We start from the raw sequence: 21,506 nt of genomic DNA, 5'->3' as shown, positions 1-21,506 counted from the left end.
GATAGATAACGCTAAAGTTGGGTGTCCGGCATGTCTTGACATTCGCTGGATTGAAGGTCCACGACAGCTGCATGACAGCCCCAAGTTTCCTTTTGCCGAATAACATAGTTTACAAAATACCTATCCCTATACTCTTCCCATCTTTGACTCTCTGTTCGGCCCTCCTTCGTAAGCATAGCTTGACAATGGCCGTAAAGTAGGACCGACAGACGACCGGACAATGGCTGAGGGCGATTACGAATTCCGTCCTAAGGCGACGGTGCTCGGCCGTCTAGAATTGGATGAAATCCTTCGCATAGCGCCACCTGCGGAAGCCATCAGCAGAGTAAGGCGACCCTAGTCAGATACAACACCGTACGTGCTCATGAAATAGCATGTCGCCCTTAACAGGGGTTCACGCTTCAAGAGGCTGATGTGGACCGGGTTATCTCCGCGGCAAGGGAGCTCGAGGGGGCTCAGGTCGTCGCTGACCCAAGCATCCCACCCCAGCAGACGGTCGAAACCCTACTGAAAGTCGTGAGGGTCTTGCAAGCTGCTCTCGATGTGCAGTTCTCAGAGAACGAGGAGCTGACAGCGGACTTCAACGAGCTTCAGGTAAATTTAGCAAAGCGGCGTGCTAAACCCGCACAGAGCGAGCTTGTGCTGCTGTTGGCTTGCAGCTTCCCTCCCACCTTGCGACATCCCCCGAGGGGCCCCCTTGGCCATCGCCTACCTGCAGAACAATGAAGTTCGACGACTGCGTGAGGAAAACAACCGCCTTCGCGAGATGCGCGACCAGGAGGAGGCAACGACGGATGTTGGGGAGCTCCGGCGTCGCAACGAGGTGTGCGAAAGATTTCTTTTGTTGTTGTAAGTTGCGATATGCACTGCAGGAGGCGTCCCTAGTTGCTTGGGGCTGTCCGAATCTCGGTAAGAGGCTCGCCTTGGCACCTGTTCGGGCCTTTTCTGGCCTATACAAATTACAATGCATGGGTGCAAGCATCACCGGTGATCCGGCTGGAATTACGTCATCATGCCATTTACTCGTTAAATGGCATGATGACGTACTCGTTCATCATGTCGACAAGGAGGCCTCACGCTCAGGCTAGGCGGGCTCACGTTATTGGGTCCCACGCCAATGTCGCAGCCGGCCAGCATCCCTGTCCCCGCTACGGGTTCCTTTGCCTGCAGCGTTTCGATTGTCACGTTTCCTACATTTTGCACACTCTCTCACAGCCCCAAACCTAGCTCGCATTCCACACATAATTGAATCCACCGACTTCCCAATTCCCCAACCTACCAATTCTCCAACCTGGTCTCAGGACCTGCTTGACCAGCTCGACGAGATGGAGCAGCTGGTGGAGCAATTGCGGGAGAGCGAAAAGGAGGCCCTGGCGCGGCGGGATGAGCTAGAGGAAAGGTGAGGTGAGGTGTGTTGCGGGTCGAGGTGCACCCCCGCAGGTTGCTGACCCCTCGGCTGTTGTTGATCATATTATTCGGTTGTTGATCGTTCCGTTGTTCACGCCTCGGCAGTCAACAGTACATATATGTGTGTGTGTCGTACACCAACAGCTGGAGTTGCGTCACCCTTCCAAGGTGCAGCCTAAGGAGGCCACATACATACAGACATACCTGGAGACCTGAGGGATGGGGCCCAACAAGAGGGCCAGCTGTGTGCGTGTTTTCTATCTGTACGTTCTCGCATGCGTGTACGTCCCACCTGGCAGCCAAGTCAGCCGGTCGTGTGGCCCCTGTGGCGGCGGTGTCCATGCAGCACCTCCTCCTCTTCCTCGCGTTGCACAAAACGTCAGGAAACTGCCCCGACCCCCAGAACCCGAACTGAGTATTGGAAATGATCGACACTCATATACCAGGGAATGGTAACCACAGTAATAGGACCCGGCTGGGGTCCGGCGCTTTGCTGGTCTTAACATCTTCCGCGGCGCCGAGCGGGAACGAGGCCAGAGCGGATCAGAGAGCGCGCGAGTGTGTGCGGGACGGGATCTCCCACGTGCTGCGCGCGACACAGGATTTCAACAGGCATCCAACGAAGACGCAAATAGCGCCGTAAATAGCGCCTTACAAATCCACATCACCCTGACAGCTCCCTCTGGCAAATCGCGTACAAATCAATAAAACCCCAAAACACGCAGCAAGTCCCTTGTAGTGAAATCCATGTAGTACACCCATGCCCTAACACACGATGCCTCATGCAAATCAAACCTTCCCTTAATAACAACAACAACAACAACTACTACAACTACTACTACTTCAGCATCAAGGAGCGCGACCGGGAGCTGCTCAAACTACAGACCCGCGCGGCGGACGCCGAGAAGCGCTACGAGCGGTTTCGCGACGACTACAACGACCTCAAGGAGCGCTACCGTACGCTGTCGCAGGAGCATGACCGCGCGGTTTCGGAGGCTCGGTCGCAGGACACCAAGCAGCAGAGCGAGTGGAAGATCGAGCGGCTGACCAAGGACAACCGGGCGCTAGAGGTCGCGAACACGGAGCTCCGGAAGGATCTGGCGGCTGTCAAGGAGGAGAACCTGGAGGTGAGATTGGGTGGGGGGGTGGGGGGTGGGGGTAAGACGAACCACTGGCGAGTAAAGCCAGGTAAGTAGGGGAACAGGTTAGGGTGGGGCATGGTCTGCGGGACCGTGGCCTGTACCGTGGCCTGTACGGCAAGTTACTCGATTTTCGGTTGTCTTTATACGACATCGAACATCTTTAACCAACAGAATTAATGAACCGTCCTACCCGGTACCTTCCCGGTACCGCTGCGCCGTGTGAGGCAGGTCTCCGAGAAGATCATCGAGCTCAACGCCCAGCACCAGGAGTTGCTGTCCAAGAGCTTAGCTTTGGAGACGCGAATTGAGGAGATGAGCAGCGATAAAGAGAATTTGCTGTCCATCCAGGATGAGCTGAGAGCCGAGCTGCAGGACAAGATGACCCTGCTGGATGAGTTTGAGGATAAGTTCAATCGGCAGTACAGGTACGGTGTTTTGATGGGCGTTTGTGCTGTGCAGGAGGGAAAGACGGGCTTTGCGTGGGTGGGTTGAGGTGAGGTGCGGTGAGGTGGTGGGGTGAGGGTGGATAGGTGAGGTGAGGTGAGGATGGTGGCCGCTGTTGATACGATGCAACCTGGTGCAAGAAAAGTGGGAGAGAAAGAGAGAGTCTGTGTGTGTGTGTGTGTGTTACATACATCTCGGTTGCGTTATCCAGAGAGGTGTAACTGGTGCCCATAAGAGCTAGCAGAGGTAGCTAGCCCCAAGAGCCTCCCGAGAGCCACAAGTTAGGCACAAGTCATAATATACCTAACGCAAAAAGTTCTCGTACCCAAGCAATAATATAAACACGGAAAACAAGGACACTCGTCAACTATGACCGCCTGTGTAGATGTAGCAGCTGACCGCTGAAAAGGTCTCTCGAGTTGCTGGCGGTCGCGCTCTGCGCGTATTTATAGCGCCGTACTGTGTACCGGCTGCTACAGTAGAGCCGAGCGCGTGAGCCAATGCTATGTACCAGCTGGTGGTCCAGCGACATCACGGACATCCCTCCATGATGTGTTTAAAACTCGCATAATTATCCTCCTCCTCATATGGCTGTTGCTGAGCCTCCGGACAGAGGCGAAACAGGCAGTAGACGGTATTGATCGTCTGTCCGCTGCGATTAATATCACTCCTTCTGCCATCCCTGTCTGCTCGTCTAGGTCCTGGGAAGATGAGAAGGCGGGTTTGGTGGCGCAGATCGAGGCCTTGCGGCGGGAGGGCAAGGGCCGGCGTGTGGTGGGAAAGGACGGAGAGGCCATATCTATCGGCGCTGGGGGCCCTGGCGGCGGCAGCGCGGCGGAGCTGGACCAGCTGCGGATGGAGCTCAACGACATGCGTGAGGACAAGGCAAGTGCGCGCTTGCCGTGTGATGGTTTGGGGGGGGGAGTTGGGTATTCGTGTTGGTTCCTTTCTGGCCGCCTGCCGCGTGGCTTGTCGCGCACACGAGATGGGGGGAAAGATCCCCCGCGGGCGGCGGAGCTGTGTTGGGGGCTTGGCTTGTGGTTGGCTGGCGGGCGGGCGGGCGGCACATCACGTCAAATATGACAACCTTTTGGTGTCCGTCTGTATGTCTGTCTCGGTTTCTTTCGGTCCTGTGGTGCACCCGAGTCATGTGCTGCAGCTTCCCCCACCACCACCACCACCACCAACCCTCAGATGCGCGCCCTCAGATCCGTCGCTGGATCGCGATGGTACCATGTGGCACAACATGCATGTGCGCACGCATATAATGCACGCGGCTCCGAAACCCTGCTTCCCAGGGAATGTTGCTTGTTGGTTACGCAACACCACCAACACACACACAGATACAGATACACAGGAGGACGCGGCTATCGCTCGTGGATTTTGTGTGGACATGAATCAACCATAATGGACTTTACATGGCCACCCAAAAAACATAGCTACCTCAGTTTTTGCCTCGGCTTGCCCTATTACTCCCGTTACCCTCTCCAAACTTCTAACCGTTACCCTTTTTCTTCAACGCGCCAGAAGCAATGTCCTCTTAGGTGCGTAAGTGATGCTTCCCTTTTTGTGGATTTTGGATTTTAAATTACGAAACGCACAGATCCTTCTGCTGGAGGCTTACGAGCAGCTGGAAGAAGACGTGGCCAAGGAGGTGGACCGAGCCCTGTCTCGCCAGCAGGAAGAAATGGACCGCCTCAAGCGGCGAGTGGATTTCCTGCAGCGAAAGCTGGAAGAGCAGGACGAGGACGCGGAGGACTCGCGAGTACTAATGACGACACTGGAGGAGGAGCTTAAGGAGGCGCGAGAGCGTAATAAGATGTACGAGCAGGGCGTGTACGGAATGCCCCAGGTGCGTGCCACAGGGCACGTGAGGAATGTGCCCCAGATGCGTGGACTGCACACTGCAGCTGAGCTGTTGGGGGTGTTGGGACTGCTGGGACTGTGGGGCTTTGGGCTTTGGGCCAGTCAGGGGTGTATAAGGCCTTCTTGCGTGCTTCGTGTAGGAAGGTACCGCGCCGTGCACACACGCTGCCGTGTTTTATACACCGGGATAAGCCACCAGAGGACGTCAAGGGCCTCTTGCTCCCTCCTCCCTCCCGTCCACCGCTATTCTCAACCTCTCCGTCTGTCCATTCGCCCTTCCCTCCCCCTGTATCCAACTGTCCACCCCTCCAATTCCATCCCCTCCATCCTCTGCTTCCTGCTTCCCACCTGTCCTTTCTGCACCCACACAGCCCCAGGAGCCCCATCGGTCTCCCATTGCCAAAGCTTCCATCTCTCCCTCCCTCACCCCTCCCTTTCATCATTCCCTCATTCCCTGTCTTTACCCGGCTCTCACTCGCCCGCCCCACCCATGCCTTCCTCCCCTCAGGCAGTGGAGGAGATCCGGCAGCTGCGGTCCGACCTAGCTAAGGCCAACAAGCGCATGGAGGCGCTGGTGCAGCAGATTAACAAACAGGCTGCCAAGGTGGAGGACCTGCACGACGAGAACGCCATGTTGCGCAAGAAGGCGGGGATGGGTGACGCCGACAAGGTGGACATACGCGACATCAAGATGCAGAAGGAGGCGACCATTGCGCAGCTGCGCGCGCTGAACGCCCTCTTGGAACGTCAGGTACATGGTCGCCTGGCCTGGCGTGTATTTCGCAGACAAGCCACTCGGGAGTGCGCGCAGAAGAGGAGAGGGGGGGGGAGGTGTGATGGAAGCGCGGACGGTCGAGCACCTCAACCCTCCTGGAGTGCCCGCCCGCGTCTCCGCGGTGTTGTGTTCGCCTTTTTTTCCTCGCGACCCCGTCCGTGTCGCCATTTTCCGGGCCCTGCGCTGGCTGGCCCGGTGGTGAATACGGTTTCTTCCGGGCTCACCTTGCGCAGGTGGCTGATCTAGAGGAGGAGCGACGCAAGCTGCGCATGGAGATGAAGTTCCGTGCCAAGTACCACGGACAGCATGCGTTGGAGATGGGTCTGACCAACGAGAAGCTGCTGCTGCTGGAGGAGTACGCGGACAGCCTCAAGAACAACCGGGTGGAGGAGGCGCGGGTGGTGGACCAGATGCAGCAGAGGGTAGGATGAAAGAAAGAGAGAGAGAGAGAGAGAGAGAGAGAGAGAAAAAAAAAGAGGAAAAGAGAGAAGGAAGGGGGGAGCGAGAGGGAGAGATGTTTGGCTTCCTCCAGCACCGGCTGTGGGCTCGTGGGCGCGCAAGGGGGGGTTTGGCGGGGCAGGTACAGCAGCAGTTAAAAGACGTAGAGGGAGAGAGAGAGAGGAAAAAAGTGTGGAGAAAGTGTTTAATTTCCCCTGGCGCCATCCGTCGAGCACGCCGGCGGTGGAGACGGTGGGCTCAGCATGCCGCAACCGCCTTGGCCCTCCTCTGACTTCCCTCCTCGTTGTCGCATGCAGCTTTTTGCCTCTTCTTAACCTCCTAATTCTCAAAATCCTTAACCCTAACCCCCCTAAAACCTGAATCCGTCCCCTCGGTCGGTGTCCCCGCCCTGTCCCCACCACACAACACAGATCAATTTCCTGGAGGTTCGGCTGGCGGAGGTAATGGCCTACGCCGACATCCCCCCCAGCATGCGACCCGCCCTCAGCGAGTTCGACCCCACAGGTCTGGGCACCTTCCAGGCGGCCGTCCAGGCGGCAGTGGCGGAGGACCTGCTCGTGGTGCCGCTGCCGCCAGCAGCGCTGCCGCCGCCGGCGGCCGCGGCCCTGCCGGCGATTAAGGCCAAGGAGGTGGAGGCGGTGCGGAGTGTGCTGTCGGATTGCATGCGGCGCCTGCGCCAGATGAGCCAATCTCTAAGTAAGTATGTCGGAAGGTACCCCCGTTCCTTCCTTCACCCAGGGTTAATGGGTCAAGTGGTCCCCATGGGATATAGTCCCTTACGGTCTACAAGAACAAGAACAATTCCTGTGTCCGTTCAGAGGGTCGACGACAGTTAAAATTAGTACGAATGTACGGTAACTGAGCTAAGGGGACCTATGGGCGTATGTTAGCCTTAAAAAATGAATCAGTCGCTGAGTGAATGGAGGTGTGCTTGTCCTGTCTATTGCCCTGGGGGAACCTTCCTTTAGCTTATTTTAGCTTTCTTTAACTCTCTTTAACTTTTTTTAGCTTTTTTTAGCTTCCTTCCAACCCCTCACATATCGCGCTCGCTCCCTCACGCACGGCCCCTCCCCCCGCAGTGGAGCAGCGCAACATCAGCGACCGCGATTACCAGCGCTACGTGGACGCCATCCTGGCGCAGCTGACCGACGGCGACAAGGTCCTAGCGGCGCTTCTCAACGACCCCGCCGCCGCGCTCGTAAAGCAGGCCGCTACCCCCGGTTCCACCGCCTCAACCGATCGACCTGCGGCTGGCGAGACCGGCGTCTTGCCGCGCAGCCCGCAGGGCTCACGACCGCTCACCCCCATCGGGTCCCTGGCGCCCACGCCCGGCGGACGCCCTGGCGGCGGCGGCGGTGGCAACCCTGCCGCCGTTGTCCAGCTGCTGCCTGGAGACGCGAGCTACCTGGCGGATGCGGTGGCGGAGGAGCTTCGGAAACGGCTACGCGGGTTGGCTAAGCAGGTGGCGGAGTTGCAGTCAGAGGTGGCGCAGAAAGATGTGCGAATCACGCAGTTGATGGGTCAGAAGACGGACCTGGAGCGCCGAATCGGTCTCACAATGGGCGACCGGAAGTCTGGTGAGAGGCCCCGGTAAAGTGCAGTTCATTGCGGTGATGGTTCATGCGTGATGGTGACGTGTGGCGAACCGTGGGCCATGCTCCATGTCAAAAATTAACGCGGCGGGTGCCGCCCGTCCCAGCGTTGCATGGCCACACAAAACACCCTGGGTATGCTATGCAAAAGGAAATGTCGTTTCGTTTCGCGCCGGTGCTGCGTGCCGGTGCTGCGTGGTACTTGCCAGTGCTGTGAAAAATCAGGAAAACGCATGCTGGTGCGAAAATGCTGATGGTGGCGTTGGTGCGATTGCAGAGTACGTGACCATGGCCGAGTACGAGGAGGTGCAGCTTGAGGTGCAGGGCCTGAAAGACCAGCTCATCGGTGTTCTGGAGGAGCTGTCGTCGCGCGAGCGCGAGGCGGCGGACCTGCACGAGGCGTCGCTGCGTTACCACTCCAAGATGCAGACCTTCAGCGACCAAGTCAAGCTGCTATACAGGGAGTATTCGGGGGCGCAGGCCGCCTGGAAGGTGGAGAAGATGAACTTGGAGAAGAAGGCACGTGTGATACGCAGGCCCGAGGGAGCGAGGGGGTGGGAAGGGGGAAAGAAGAGAAGGCGCTGGGGAAAGATGCGACGTGTTTCCCTCTTTTTAAGGTTACCGGTAGTTTATTATTGCCGCGCCGTTGGGGGATCGTGGACGTATGTCGGCCACCTAGGATACGGGTTGTTGTCCGCAATGACACACACAAACACACACAAACACACACAAACACACACACACACACACACACACACACACAAATACACACACACACAACACACACACACAAACACAAATACACGCACAAATACACACACAAACACAAACACACACGCCCCCCGATTTTACTCCCTCACTTGTCCCCTTTGGTTCGGCTCCCACCCGCCTTCCCTCTCGCCCTCCACTTCGCCGCCTCCCCCCCTGCTCCTGCTCCTGCTCCTTCCCGCTTTTGTAGAGCCAGAAGGCCCAGGCCGACACCAACGCATACAAGGTCGCCACCCGGGAGCTGCAGACCGCCCTAGACACCCTCAGCAAGTCCCGGGACTTGACAGAAGTCGAGAAGGAGTACCTGGACACCGTGCGCCGCATGGCGGTCGTACAGGTACGGCGCTACGATGCAGTACGGCCCGGCGCTGCCTGATTGTGGGCCTGGGCCTGCCCCAGCTCGGTGGATCTGCGTTGATCTGTGCGTGATGCACCGGCTGTGTGTCCTTACGTGGCTCATTAAGGCCTGTCCGTCGGTCGGTATCGTAGGCCCAGGGGTTTAGGTTCCCGCAGCCGCCGCAGCCACCGCAGCCGCCGCTCCACATGGACCTCAGGGAACCACAAATGCCGTGGTGCACATGCCCTCCCCGCGACAGCCACTGCATTGCGACCTTGCGCTCAGTATCAAAAGTTGCAAGTTTCGCACAAGTGTGGGGTGGTGCATCCATAAGAGCCTGAGGGGCCATCTAACGGACGGCCTCCTATAATTCATGGTGTGGATAGCAGCGCCGGAGCAAGTATACAAAGCTCGTCGCGCACAAGGCATACATTTTTCGCTTCGCTTATTGACATCACCAGAAAGGCCAGATAGAAGCTGCGTACTTTTAGCACGACGTTGGCTTTGCTCCTGCGCCCTTCACGACGGTGGTATTTGTTCTTCTCCTGCCCTCTGCGCTTCTCCTCCCATTCGCAGATCAAGCAAGCAAAGCTGGCACGCGAGTTGGAAGCAAGCGTGGCGGGCGAGAAGGCGCTAACGATGCGCGTGACGGAGCTGGAGGAGGAGGTGCGCGACGTGAGCTCCACGGCTCGAGGCCGCATTCGGTGGCTGGAGTCGTCTTCGGAGCAAAGCAAGCGGCGCCTGGAGCAGCTGTACCGCGAGCTGGAGAGCTCGTTACCCCTCACGGCAAGTTCCGCCTGTCTTTCTGCGGGCTGGGGCTAGGAAACATCCTAAAACAGTGCCCTACCACTGCGGCTCTGCCGCATTAGGCTTCATATGCACAAAAAATCATGCATTGCCTCCTGATCAGGTACGACAACACACTCACGTGTCATTTCATCCACGGCTTGTGTCGTACCTAACCGCCGCCGTGCGGTCCGGCATACCTGAATTTCCCCAGGTCTACCATAGCCTGGTGGCCAAGCACACCCGGCTTCAGCACGAGTACCGGAAGCTGCTTGAAGAGCAGGCGGAGGCGGTGGTGGCGCCCGGGCAGGAGGAGGTGTTCCGCTTGCGTGAGGAGCTGAATGAGATGCTCACTCGCTACGACCAGGCGGCCAGCCAGGCGGCGGAGATGCGGTGGGTCCTCTGCTGCAGAGGGGGACGTGCGAACGGCACGTACTTGGCGGTGACGTGAAGAGGGGCGGGGTATCATACCTAGCAAAGAGCGCATAACGACACACAGGTCACACAGGTCAGACCTGTTAATCACAGGTGGCGGTGGCATTTGGCAAAGAGGCCGCTACCCGGGGAGGGTTTACCTGACAGAAGTGTCACCTGGCTGGCCGCGTAACGGGCACCTGGCCAGAGGGTAACTGGCAGAGAGGTGGTGTGCGGTGTGGGGGTTTGGTTGGTTGCCTGTTTGTATGTGTGCATGTATATGTGCGTGTGTGTTTTGAAGCTACATATGAAGGCAGCCACGTGCTCCCACAGTGGAAACCCCTTCCTTCTCGCGGCGTGCATGCGTGCATGCATGCATTGCGTGTTAGGCTGTGTGGTGCGTGCTCCAGGGCCATTGCGTGTTAGGCTGTGTGGTGCGTGCTCCAGGGCCGGGCGGATTTGAGGTATCCCCCTCACCCTCCGCAGCTCCGTTGTGCCTTACACGGGAACGTCGCCCATATGGCGGCCCATGTGTGTGTGTGTGTGTTGGAGGGTGATATTCTGGGATGTGCGAGGAAGCAGTTCGGCTTGAGGGTGGCCTTAGGGACACTGCCCCACTCCCCGAAACCATGCGCTGCGTGTTAAAAAGAGCAGCTCAGCCGCATAAGGGTAGTACGGGTCGGAGGAGTCACATGCACTCCTGTGTATGTGTGTGTATGTGTGTGTGTGTGCCTTCCAGGCCCAAGCTCCACCAGGCTGAGATGTTAGCCAAGGCAGCCCAGGAAGCGGCTGCCCAGCAGTCGACGGCAGGGAAACACGACCCCACGTCCAAGCTAGCAGCTGGCAGCAGCCAGCGGCCTGGCAGCACAGCGCCATCGCCACCGCCGGTGGTCCTGGACAACGTGCTGGGCCAGGAGCTGGTGGCGGCGCGGGTGCAGCAGGAGGCGGCGGTGCGGCGCGCGGAGATGGTGGAGAACGAACGCAATCGCGTGCAACACAGCTTGGTCGACATGCAGGTGTGCATCCTGTGGGGCCGTGGGGTGGCGAGTGTGCAGGCGCGCAGCCTGACAGATCATCCCTGCGTACACGTGCAGTGCACACGTGTTCTTTTATTATGGCCCTGTTGCGGAACAATCGAATGGTACTTATAGGCAACATGCTGTGCAATGCGCAGGTCTATGGCAAGGAACTAGAAGAGCGCTTGGCGCAGAGCGCAGCGGAGTTGGAGCTGGCGCGACAGACCGCGGCTGGGCTGGAGCGGCGGCTGGCGGGCGCCAAGACCAAGGAGGAGGTCGATGAGATGGTTCGGCGGATGCACGCCGCGGAGGTTGCGGCGGCAGAGGTGCAAAAGAACCACTCTGACCTCGTGTATAAAGCGGAGGTGCGGATTGTGCTGCTTCGGGGGTTTGGGGTTTTAGGGGTTTGCATGGATGGGAAGGGATGGGAAGGGATGGGAGCGCGGTGGGGGGCGCCGCCATGATCGCATTCATGCGCTGCTACTCACTGCGTGACAGCTGATGTCTAATGTGATGTGGTGTGGTGTGGTGTGGTCCTTATGGGGCGGTGTGCTTACCCTGGTGCTTACAGGAGGCCGAGCGCCGCGCGGAGGCAGCCACACGCGACCGAATGCGTTTCCTGTCCGAGATCACCAACCTCAAGGCGGCGCTCCGCGACATGTCGGGTCGCAGCGATAAGGCCGCGCTGCTGGGCAAGCTGCACCTGGAGCTGGACCATTGCAGGTAGGCCTGCCTCTTTTAACGCAGTAGGTGGCGTGGGTGACGTAGGTGACCGTGCTAGCACTCTCCAATGGGTAGGGTGCTGGGTGGGGTGCTGGGGTTGGGTGGAGGGTGGAGGGTTGGGTGGGGGGTGGGGTGGAGGGTTGGGTGGAGGGTGGGGTGGGGGATTGGGTGGGGGGTGGGGTTTTCACTGGTTCAGTGAACGGAACCGCGAAGAGGAGTCCGGTCTCCAGTGATACTGATACGCGGTGGTCGGGTGGCACGCGGTAGCCTGCTTTCCTAGGTACTTCCTAGGTACACCAGCGCATACACTTGAACCGAACTACAGCTGTAGTTAATATTGATAATGCTACTGCACGTACCGCCGTACGTGTGCCGTACAGGACCAAGGAGTCGTTGGCGCGCAACGCTCTGAACCGGTCTGAGCTGCAGCGCATCGAGCTGGAGAAAACCATCCGGCGGCAGAAGCAGGAACTGGCAAACCTGACGGGTCGTGTGTTCGCCCACCAGGACCACGCGGCCTGGTCCGACCGGCAACGCCACGAGGCGCAGGCTCAGCTGCAGGTCACCCTGTCCGGGAGGACGGAGACCTGGAAGGCGCGGCTATGGGCGCGGAAACTCGAGCAGCTCAAGGGCCGCAACGAGGCGCTGGCAGACGGCCTGGAGCTAGCTAGGTGAGTAGGGCCGTGATGAGGTGAAAGGGTGGTGCATAGTTGGGCTTAGGAACAGCGATCGGTAGGCTTGGGAGTGGGTCAGGTAGCGGCAAGCGGTCCAGGGTGCGGGGCCGCAGCGGGCAAGGGAGGGCAGGGCAGGGTGGAGCTGGATCTGGCCGGATGGCTTTTGGGTTGCCTCAGGCCGCCGCCGCGTCCTCAGTAGTATGCAGAGTAACCTGGCAGAGTCCCGCTACCGCATGTATGGAACATGCGCCTTCCACCGCATGTTCGTCCTGATGGGCATGCTTCCTTTGGCATGCATTCTTCCCGTTGATCCCTGCCTCCTGCGCAGGAAGCGCATCCTTGCGATTGAGGACGCGCGCCAAGAAGCTGAGCTGAAGCTGGAGTTTAAGGAGGACGTGGCCTCCTGGTCTAATCGGTCCCCCAATGATCTGGCTCGCGAGGTGGCCCGCCTAGGCGACCAGCTGCTGCAGCTACGGCTAGAGAAGGGCAAGCTCACGCGCGAAGACATGTTGCTGAAGGAGAAGGTAAGGGCCAATAGTGGAGGGCGTCTTGGGGGGGGGCACAATGAAGCGGGCTAGGCGCCGCCTCTGCGTGCGGGGTGAGAGGACGTCCATCTGGATGAAGATTTGGTCCTGTCTTGCTGATCTGAAAGCTGCCGTGGTCCGGGTTCCGAGTTCCCTCTGAAAGCCGTGCAATGCGATGCCTGAGCGTCGTGTGCTTAATGACTACGGGATTCACCACGAGGCAGCTTTGCCCTAGGGTACATCATCCCCTTCTTCTTACACCTCTCTCTTGCACCGTACTCCTCCTCCTCCTCCTCCGCACCATCCTAGCGGAGCCGTAAAGGCGGAGCCGTAAAGGCGGCCTTCTTCGGGTCCTTCGTAATGCTTCCTCTTCCACTCTCACATTCCAGAAGTACACGAACGCTGATCACTCTCCAACGCATCCTCGCGCTATACGATCTCTTGTAAATGGCACTAGGTGCACTACACGGAACGAGTGAACGCGGAGCTGCACGACCTACTGGAGAAGTACGAGGCCGAGTACTTCCAGGCGCAGACCCAGCTGGAAGCCGACCGGACCGCTGCGGAGCTTCGCGCCGTGGGGCTGCAGGAGGAGATGGAGAAGCTGCAGGAGCGCATCAATTCCTTGCTGGCGGCCAAGGACCTCAGTGACGCCGCCGCCGCCGCCGGAGCCGCCGACGGCGGCATCGGCATCGGCATCGGAAGCAGCGTCGGCAAGGGTCTGCTGCGCGGCTCGCGGGCCGACGGCGGCGGCGGGCCGTACGGCGATGAGTTCAGCAGCTCCTTGGCGGCGGGCGCCACTTTCCGTACAACCATGGCGGAGCGCGACCAGCTAATTGCGATGGTGGGAAGACGCTCCTAATGGTGATGGTGGCCATAAGCTTAACAACGGGGCCAGAGGAGCAACCACCTATAATAATACATATAATAACAGGATCTGATAAGGATGGTAATATAGTAAAACGCACATACAAATGTTTTTGATGCAATTTCTTGCGCCTTTAACGAAGAGCTAGCACTGAATGGAGTCGGGCTGGGAAGTTTGGGCTGAGTGTGGTCAGCGGAGGCATCGGGCTTCAGGGTTGAGCTGTAGCGAAACGAGGGTGAGGTGGGGCGGCTGGGACGCAGGGGGGAAGTGCTAAGCTGCCGCCGTGCCGGCAGTGGCAACCTCTCGAGAATGGCTCTTACCTGCCCTCACCTCGTGAGGCGCACCCTTGTGGTCTGCGAGTGTGGGCACACCCTTTTGATATGACATGGCTGCTCAGCGTTCTGACCTGCTCAAATTTGAATTCAGGCTAATCACCCTCGCTCCCATGCCCGCCCTCACTCTCTGCCCTTCTTTCTGTGTGTTCCTGCTGCTCCTGCGACGGCGGCTCCTGCTGCTGCTGCTGCGGCTGCTGCTGCTGCTGCTGCTACTACTACCGCTGCTGCTGCTGCTGCTACTACCGCTGCTGCTGCTGCTGCTACTACTACTACCGCTGCTGCTGCTGCTGCTACTACCGCTGCTGCTGCTGCTGCTGCTACTACCGCTGCTGCTGCTGCTGCTACTACCGCTGCTGCTGCTGCTGCTACTACCGCTGCTGCTGCTGCTACTACCGCTGCTGCTGCTGCTACTACCGCTGCTGCTGCTGCTACTACTACCGCTGCTGCTGCTGCTGCTGCTGCTACCGCTGCTGCTGCTGCTACTACCGCTGCTGCTGCTGCTGCCACTACCGCTGCTGCTGCTACTACCGCTGCTGCTGCTGCTATAACCGCTGCTGCTGCTACGGCGGCGGCGGACAGATCGAGGCTCTCAAGGTCGCCCGTGAGGAGGCGGAGCACCTGCGCACCGACCGGGCCCGGTTGCAGGGCGACTACGACGCCACTCTCGCGGAGCTTGAGGACGTCCGGCGGCACCACCGCGACGCTCTGGACCGCCTGACACAACAGAGCGACGCGCTGCTGTACGCGCTCAACCAGTTCAAGACCCGGGGCGCGGATGCGACGGTCTTTGAACAGGTGCGTGTGTGCGTGTGTGTATGTATGTGTGTGTGAGAGAGAGTGTGTGTATGTGTGCGCGTGAGAACTCGTCTCGAGTAAATAAGGCCCCTAAAACCAGAATGGAGTTTGTCAGAGTAGTTTTTAAGGGAACGAAGTACAGCTGCCTAGGTTTCGTATACACGGATGCAGCGGAAAGGTCAGTGCCGATTAGTTAAGGGAGGCCGAAACAAACATATGCGACGGGGTGGGAGCAAGGGGAATTGTGTCCCCCATTCCCAAAGGATGGATGAGAAAGGGGTTGCGCGTTGTGTGTTCGGCACGGACAGGCGTCCATTCACTAAAGTCCCCAGGCCCTTAGCCGTCAACCCCGCGGATTGACCAACGCTTTTTCCTCTACCTACCCCCTTGACTCCTTCACTTCTCGATTCCTCCTTCTCGCGCGGAACGTCCCACCGACGTTACGCAGATGAAGGCTGTTGCGGAGGCCACTGTCAACGAGCTCAAGCAGCGGCTCAAGGACCGAGACCAAATCATTGCGGGGCTGCGGAAGCAGCTGGAGGACGACGCCGCGAACATGCTTAGCCGCCACGTCGCCGACAGATCCGAGATCGAGCGGCTCAACCAGAAGCTCTTTGAGCGGAATGACGCTTCCATTCAAGACCTCAAGGTGAAGAGAGAGATATTGTGGATATCTCATTCCCGCATTTTCGGTGGTGCAAACATTATATAGGGTTTCTTTTTGCATTGATTTGCCATAAGGCTTTTTACCCTCCGTTCCGCCGGCTGGCCGTGTTGAAAAATATGAACATGCGCTGGTGCCCTCGTGCGCTGGTCCCGCAGGCGGTCCTAGACCGACTTCCCCTGAAGCAGGCAGGTCAGAACGTACCGGAGGAGCAGTTGAAGCTGCGGGAGGCTCTGGAGCGGGCGCAGGACACGATCACGGTCCTGAAGAACCGCCTTGAGCAGAAGGACGCTGCGATCGACATGCTCAAGATCAGCTTCGAAGCGGAGGTAGGTTTCGGAGCTCATGGGTGGTTGGCCAGCGCACCAAGCACCTGAGGTGGACTGGCGGCCAAAGTACCTCTCGAGCCCGACTTCATAATCCCGTCTCAGCCTTTAGTTGTATAAAGCCATTTTCCTTTTAGGAAAAGCGTTTCGTTAGGAAGGAGTTTAACATCGCCTTCGTCAGGAAAAGAAGGAATGGAAGGAAAGCGCTGTTTGTACTGTTTTTTTCCCCGTGGCGGCGTCCGCGCAGCTAAAGCAACTCCGGGACCAGCTGGCGGCGGCACGGTCGCAAGCGGAGGCGCGCTCTGCCGCCGCGGCCAAGGCGGAGCGGGAGGAGGGTCCCATGAAGGCCCATCTGCAGAAACTCAACACGCAGCTCAAGAGCAAGGACGAGATGTTGCGGCAGCTGCGGGCGGCCATCAAAGCTCTGGAGACCAAGTTGACCCAGGTTATGAAGGAACATGCGGACGAGTAAGTTGACCAGGGCTTGGCTTAGAGCACAAATGAATGCAGTCGCGCTGTCCCAGTGGAAGAAGGAACACAGGCTTTTAGCTAGCTGAGATGACTCAAAAGGATGTGGCTAGGTGGCTATAGCTTGAAGATATGACGCCCTCGCGCCTGCGTCGGCAGCTCCGCACAACGTGCCTATCCGAACTCATGGATTACGAAAATATCCGCTGATTATCGGGGCGGAAAAGGTTGCGGGTAGAGGCTTTGCACGGCTGGGGCATTCCGTGCTGGAGGGCAGCTGTAGATTGTGGCGAGCCAAATTGGACCCTGTGACTTCTTCTTAATATAATTGAGCTAATATAAAAAATTCTGTAAATTTATTGGATTTATTTATTCCCGAACGCGGGCACGCCGAACTGATAACGACGGGACCTCGGCCCTTGTTGCCCTCCTGAGATGCCTTCTTTCTTTGCCGTGTTTCCTCTTTTCTTCCGTCTCTCGCCCTCCTTCTTCGCCGGCAGGAAGATGCAGGCGGCCAGCTGGCAGGCACAAGAGCGAATGCAGGAGCAGTTGGATCGTCTGACGCAGGAGCGCGACGACCTGACCCGGCGGCTGGCGTTGGCCGAGGACAACGCGGCGGCGGCCACGGGCGTAGTAGGCGCGGAGGTGCAGGAGCATATGGCGGTGTTGAGGAGGTGAGGGTGCTGTTGCCGCTGGGCGCCAGCCCTCTCCAGCCGTACTGGGGGCCTCGGCCCCAAGGCTCCAGGGCCGAAGTGATCCAAGATCCCCGGAACGACCGATATCGATTCAGAAACCCCTTGCTTTGTAGCATTCACCCCTTGATCACCTTTTTTCCACCCTGCCGGGAAACTTCACCGTGCCTGGATGTGGGCTTCTTAGCGATTGGCCCTGGTAACGTGTGGACGTCCTTGTGCAGGAGGTTGCGATTGCGTACCTGTTCACCACACCGGGGGAGTTACCTTGACCGCCATCTGTACCTTCAGAATGTGCGGTTTGGATCCCGGTTTGGATCTTGTCGTACAGCGTATCAGCTTTTTTCCATTGTCGCATAACCCTTGCAATGCAAACTGCGGTGGGCCGCCTATTCCTGTTTCGGCCACGTGCGGCTTAGGTTCCGAGGGATAAGCCAGGCACTGCAACGGAAAAAAAGGTTTTGGCGGCCTTTGCGTCCTGTAGGCAGATACAGGAGGAGATTGAGAGGCGCGTGACCATCGAGCGGCAGCTGGTTAGTGTGCGGGAGGAGCTTCAGAAGTTCAAGAATGCACGCGAGGCGGTGAGTGCTGCGTGCTGCGTGCTGCGTGCTATCTCATGTCATGTCCAAATCAACCAACTACAGCAAGGTCCATATATTAGGGTTTTACTATGAACGATACTCTGTCATCCAATCCATTTCCACCTTCAGTCCAAAACAAAAATTGAAATCAAAAATCCGGTTCAAACCCGTCCTATAAATCTAAAATTTTTAGGACGATGCAGATCCAAATCCAATCCAATCCAAATCTTGTCTCACGCGGGCCAGGTTGTGGATCTCACGACGGGAATGTCCATCGAGGCCAAGCGCCAGATCGAGGAGCTGCAAAAGCGAATCAATGTGTTGGAAAAGCAAAATGCGGCCCTCAAGCGCAAGAAGGCCCAGGAGGCGTCAGCAGATGGTCCTGGAGATGGGACATACCCGCCGGGTGGCGGAGGCGGTGGAGACGACTTCGATGGCGGTACTGGTGGCAGGCGTCTACCTGGAAGGTAAAAGGTGCCACCACACGATGACGACTTTCGACAACACGGCTTTTTTAACGAAAGGATTTAATGACGCGAGTGGGGAACCCTTACCGCGCGGATACCTGAGTAGAAAGCGTCATCTCACCGCCGCACCCCCCTCCTCCCACGTGTCCCTTGCCTGTTGCGGGGAAAAAACATTTTTTGGGGTCGCAGGGCTGCCCCAGCCAGCCGCCGTGCTGGCGCCGGCCGTCGTGACTACGACGCAGGTGGTGGCGGCGAGGACCAGACCGGCGGCCAGGCGCCCCTTGGTGGCGCCGAGCACGACCCCGAGGCGGAAGAACGCCGTGAGCGGGCGCTGATCCAGTGGGAGGAGGGCAAGAAACTCAACGCCAAGGTCGACTCCTTGAAGTAAGTAAGACCTCGCGCGCAGCTCGAGCCGTCAGGCTTCGGGCCCCGACTCCGGGCCGACTTGACGTAAAATTGAAATTGTCTATTGACGTAATTTTGTTGATTTTCTAGGGGGGTTCTGGGGCTTTTGGGAGTTCTGTTCTCTTTTTTCCCCGTTGATGCTCCTCGCGGTTCTCCTCTCCTTGGCGATCACCGGTTCGAGGAACGTCGGGTACCACCGTGCTTTTCTTTTTGCATGTGTGTGTATGTGTGTCTGACTCTAGTCGATGACAGCTGGTCAAGCTGGTCCGTACCTTTGTGCGTGTGTACATCTGTTGATTTCGTTGACACCGTTGGTCTCTCGTACTGCGGGTCGTCGTTGGTCTCCCTCGTACCGAGGGCGTCATCCTCCGCAGCTTTTCCCCCCTCCTGGCCCTTAGGTCCGTTGCGGTGTGCTTAAGAAATGCAGCTGAAGCACTGAAGCACCGAAGCGAGTGAAAAAGGAGAAAAGGGGGGAAAGGGGGAAAGGAAGACATCGCCGATGTGAGACGTGGTTTGGGCTTATCGCCGTCCTCTTTATTGCCGTCCTTCTCCATCCCCTCCCCCTTACTCCGCCGTACAGGAAGCAGCTTGCCGCCAAGACCAGCGAGGTAGTCACATTGCAAAGGGAGCTGGAGCGGTGTGCCGTACAGGCGACCAGTGTCCAGGCAGAAGTGGACAAGCAGGCGGCCGCGATCCGCGACCTAAGCGAGAAGTTACGACGGGCGCAGGACGCGCCCAGAACGGACCGAGCAAAGGTGCCTCAGAGGGCTCAAAGGGACCTCAGGGATATATGCCCCGCATACATACATACATATACACACCATATCAGCCCGCGTCTGGTGTGCCCTTGCCTGACCCCCACCCACATGGCTCTCACATGGACTCGCGTTTCACCTTTGAGGAGTGACGCCGCAACTCCGGAAAGCCTAAACCCAAAACATAGACATGAGTTGGAGACTCTTTTGCGGTTTGTGAACACCACGCCACCAGTCGTTGCGGCGGAGCGTCATGACATGCGTTGTCCACCGCCTCCGGCAGCGCGGTGCCGGTTCCATCAACATCACGGTGCTGGGGTCACGTCTCGTGCTCTTGCGCTCTCCATGTTGATCACGGTGCCGGTCCCATCAACCGTGTCAACCTCATCGTCACACATGCGCACCTCTGAATGTCTCCCCGTATCTCTCGCGCCGCCTTCCCAATCCTGACCCCTTCTCTTATGTGGCCCTATTTTCCATATGGCCTCCTGGCAAAACCACACGCGTCGTCTCCTCGTCCCCCAGCTGCAAGAATACATGGAACGATGCACCACTGTGGAGGAGGAGCGGGATGCTCTGTCCGCTGAGGTCTCCCGTCTCAAGATGCAGCTACAGGCGGCGGCCAGCGGTGGCGGTGGCGGTGGCAGCAGCAGCGGCGGCGGCGGCGGCGGGCTGCTGGCTTCCCCCGGTGGCGCACAGCTCCGCCGCCAGGAGGACGTTCTGGAGCTACGGCTGCAGCGCGACCAGCTGCAGCTGCAAGTCAAACGGCTCAAGGAGCGCCTCGCAGATCTGGGCGCAACAGCCGACGTATCTGCCGGAGGCGGCGGAGCCGCCGCAGCTACACGCCGCGCTGGTTCCGCAGGGACACGGCTCGCCGGCGGCGGTGGCGGCAGCGGCAGCATCTCCTCCGGTCGGGAAGCAGAGCTTTTGTCGACCATCACCAACCTCAAGACGGCGCTTGAAAAGGCCACAGCTAACAGCACGCCCACCACCAAGTACATGCAGGAGGTGAGCCGTCGCAAGGAAGCGGCGCGCGACGCGGAGGCGGCGCGCTTGGAGGTAGAGCGTCTCAAGCAGCAGCTGACCGCCAGTAGCCGCATGGTGGCGGAGCTGCAGTCCTCAAACGCGGAGCTGCGGCGGCAGCTGCGGGCTGCGCCAGGACAGCCAGCGGCGGCGGGCGGCAGCGGCGGCGGGGGGGTAGCGGAGCTGGGCTTGCAGTTGAGTAATTTGGAGATGCTGCTTGGGCAACGGGATGAGGAGGTGGCAGCGCTGCGTGGCGCGTTGGCACAACGGGATACGGAGTTGGCGGCGCTACGAGGTCCAGGTAAGAAAAGACTGAAATCGGGAATCGGGATACCGGATGCGCGTTTTACGGTCGGAGTTGGCGTGTACCGCCCGTGTCTTGGCTAATTACATCACGTTTGATGATCTTCCATAGCTTCCTGCTGCTTTTGCGCTTGTGTGCATGTCCGTCCGGTTCCGAAAAATTTTAACTATGTAAAATATGCTGATGGTGTATATTTTTGACTGACGCTTTCCATGTGGCCCATGTAAACCGCACGAAGACGGCGCCTCTGGCGGCGCCGAGGTGGCTTCGCTGCGCCGGCAGCTTCGGGAGCTGGAGGCGGAGAACGAGGACCTGCGCAACGAGCTCAACGCCTTCGACCCTAGCTTCTGGGATGAGGTCATGGAGATGAAGCAGCAGCACGCTGAGCTGTCTCGCTTGGTGGAGCGCTACGAGGAGCAGGTGGTGGATTTGTCGGAACGGCTAGGGATACCGCCCCAGCTGCAGCGCCGCGGCGGCGGTGGCGGCGGCGGCGGCGGCGGCGGCGGCCGGACAAGCGCGGGGCGGTCGCGGGCACGGGCCGGCCTGGCAGACGAGCCCTTACGAGCTTCTCCCCGGAGGGGTAGTCGGTAGCTGCGACGTGAAGATTCGAAGACGCGACTGCTGGGCATCTGACGGTTTTCTTCGGGTGCATGTCTGGAAATGCGGGAACTGATCCGTGCTATGCACCCGAGCGTCGCACCGGTCTTGGGGTTGGGAAACTGGATCCGTGCTATGCATGCTGTCCTTGTGAAAAGCCCTTAAAAATATAACAAAAAAACAGACGCCTGGTTTCGGCCCCTCGTGTTCTCTGTTGTGGGTGTTTCTATTTGACATGAACCTCAGATGTGTTGTGCAATGTTCCACACAAGGGATTTAACCGGCCCACGGGATTATAA

General features: G+C 58.7%; 1 protein-coding gene across 1 annotated transcript; it reads left to right on the top strand.

Annotated features, from left to right (window-relative positions):
* Nucleotides 1-220: 220 nt before the first annotated feature.
* Nucleotides 221-21,201, top strand: VOLCADRAFT_96872 (uncharacterized protein; the record flags this gene model as incomplete). Its single annotated transcript, XM_002955946.1, has 35 exons — nucleotides 221-325; nucleotides 391-594; nucleotides 719-823; nucleotides 1,302-1,399; nucleotides 2,084-2,534; nucleotides 2,778-2,974; nucleotides 3,009-3,047; nucleotides 3,692-3,882; nucleotides 4,202-4,245; nucleotides 4,597-4,845; nucleotides 5,368-5,610; nucleotides 5,868-6,056; nucleotides 6,504-6,789; nucleotides 7,173-7,670; nucleotides 7,963-8,177; nucleotides 8,644-8,790; nucleotides 9,367-9,456; nucleotides 9,791-9,969; nucleotides 10,730-11,006; nucleotides 11,165-11,371; nucleotides 11,578-11,729; nucleotides 12,110-12,400; nucleotides 12,732-12,927; nucleotides 13,385-13,771; nucleotides 14,776-14,913; nucleotides 15,374-15,574; nucleotides 15,748-15,918; nucleotides 16,163-16,383; nucleotides 16,884-17,057; nucleotides 17,560-17,656; nucleotides 17,903-18,095; nucleotides 18,366-18,507; nucleotides 19,109-19,283; nucleotides 19,983-20,607; nucleotides 20,849-21,201. The coding sequence occupies 35 exons, from the start codon at nucleotides 221-223 to the stop codon at nucleotides 21,199-21,201; spliced, it is 7,530 nt and encodes a 2,509-aa protein (XP_002955992.1).
* Between the last annotated feature and the right edge of the window lie 305 nt (nucleotides 21,202-21,506).

This window comes from Volvox carteri, assembly GCF_000143455.1.
Source record: "Volvox carteri f. nagariensis unplaced genomic scaffold VOLCAscaffold_56, whole genome shotgun sequence".
Lineage (NCBI taxonomy): Eukaryota > Viridiplantae > Chlorophyta > Chlorophyceae > Chlamydomonadales > Volvocaceae > Volvox > Volvox carteri.
This window is presented reverse-complemented; position numbering and strand designations above follow the sequence as displayed.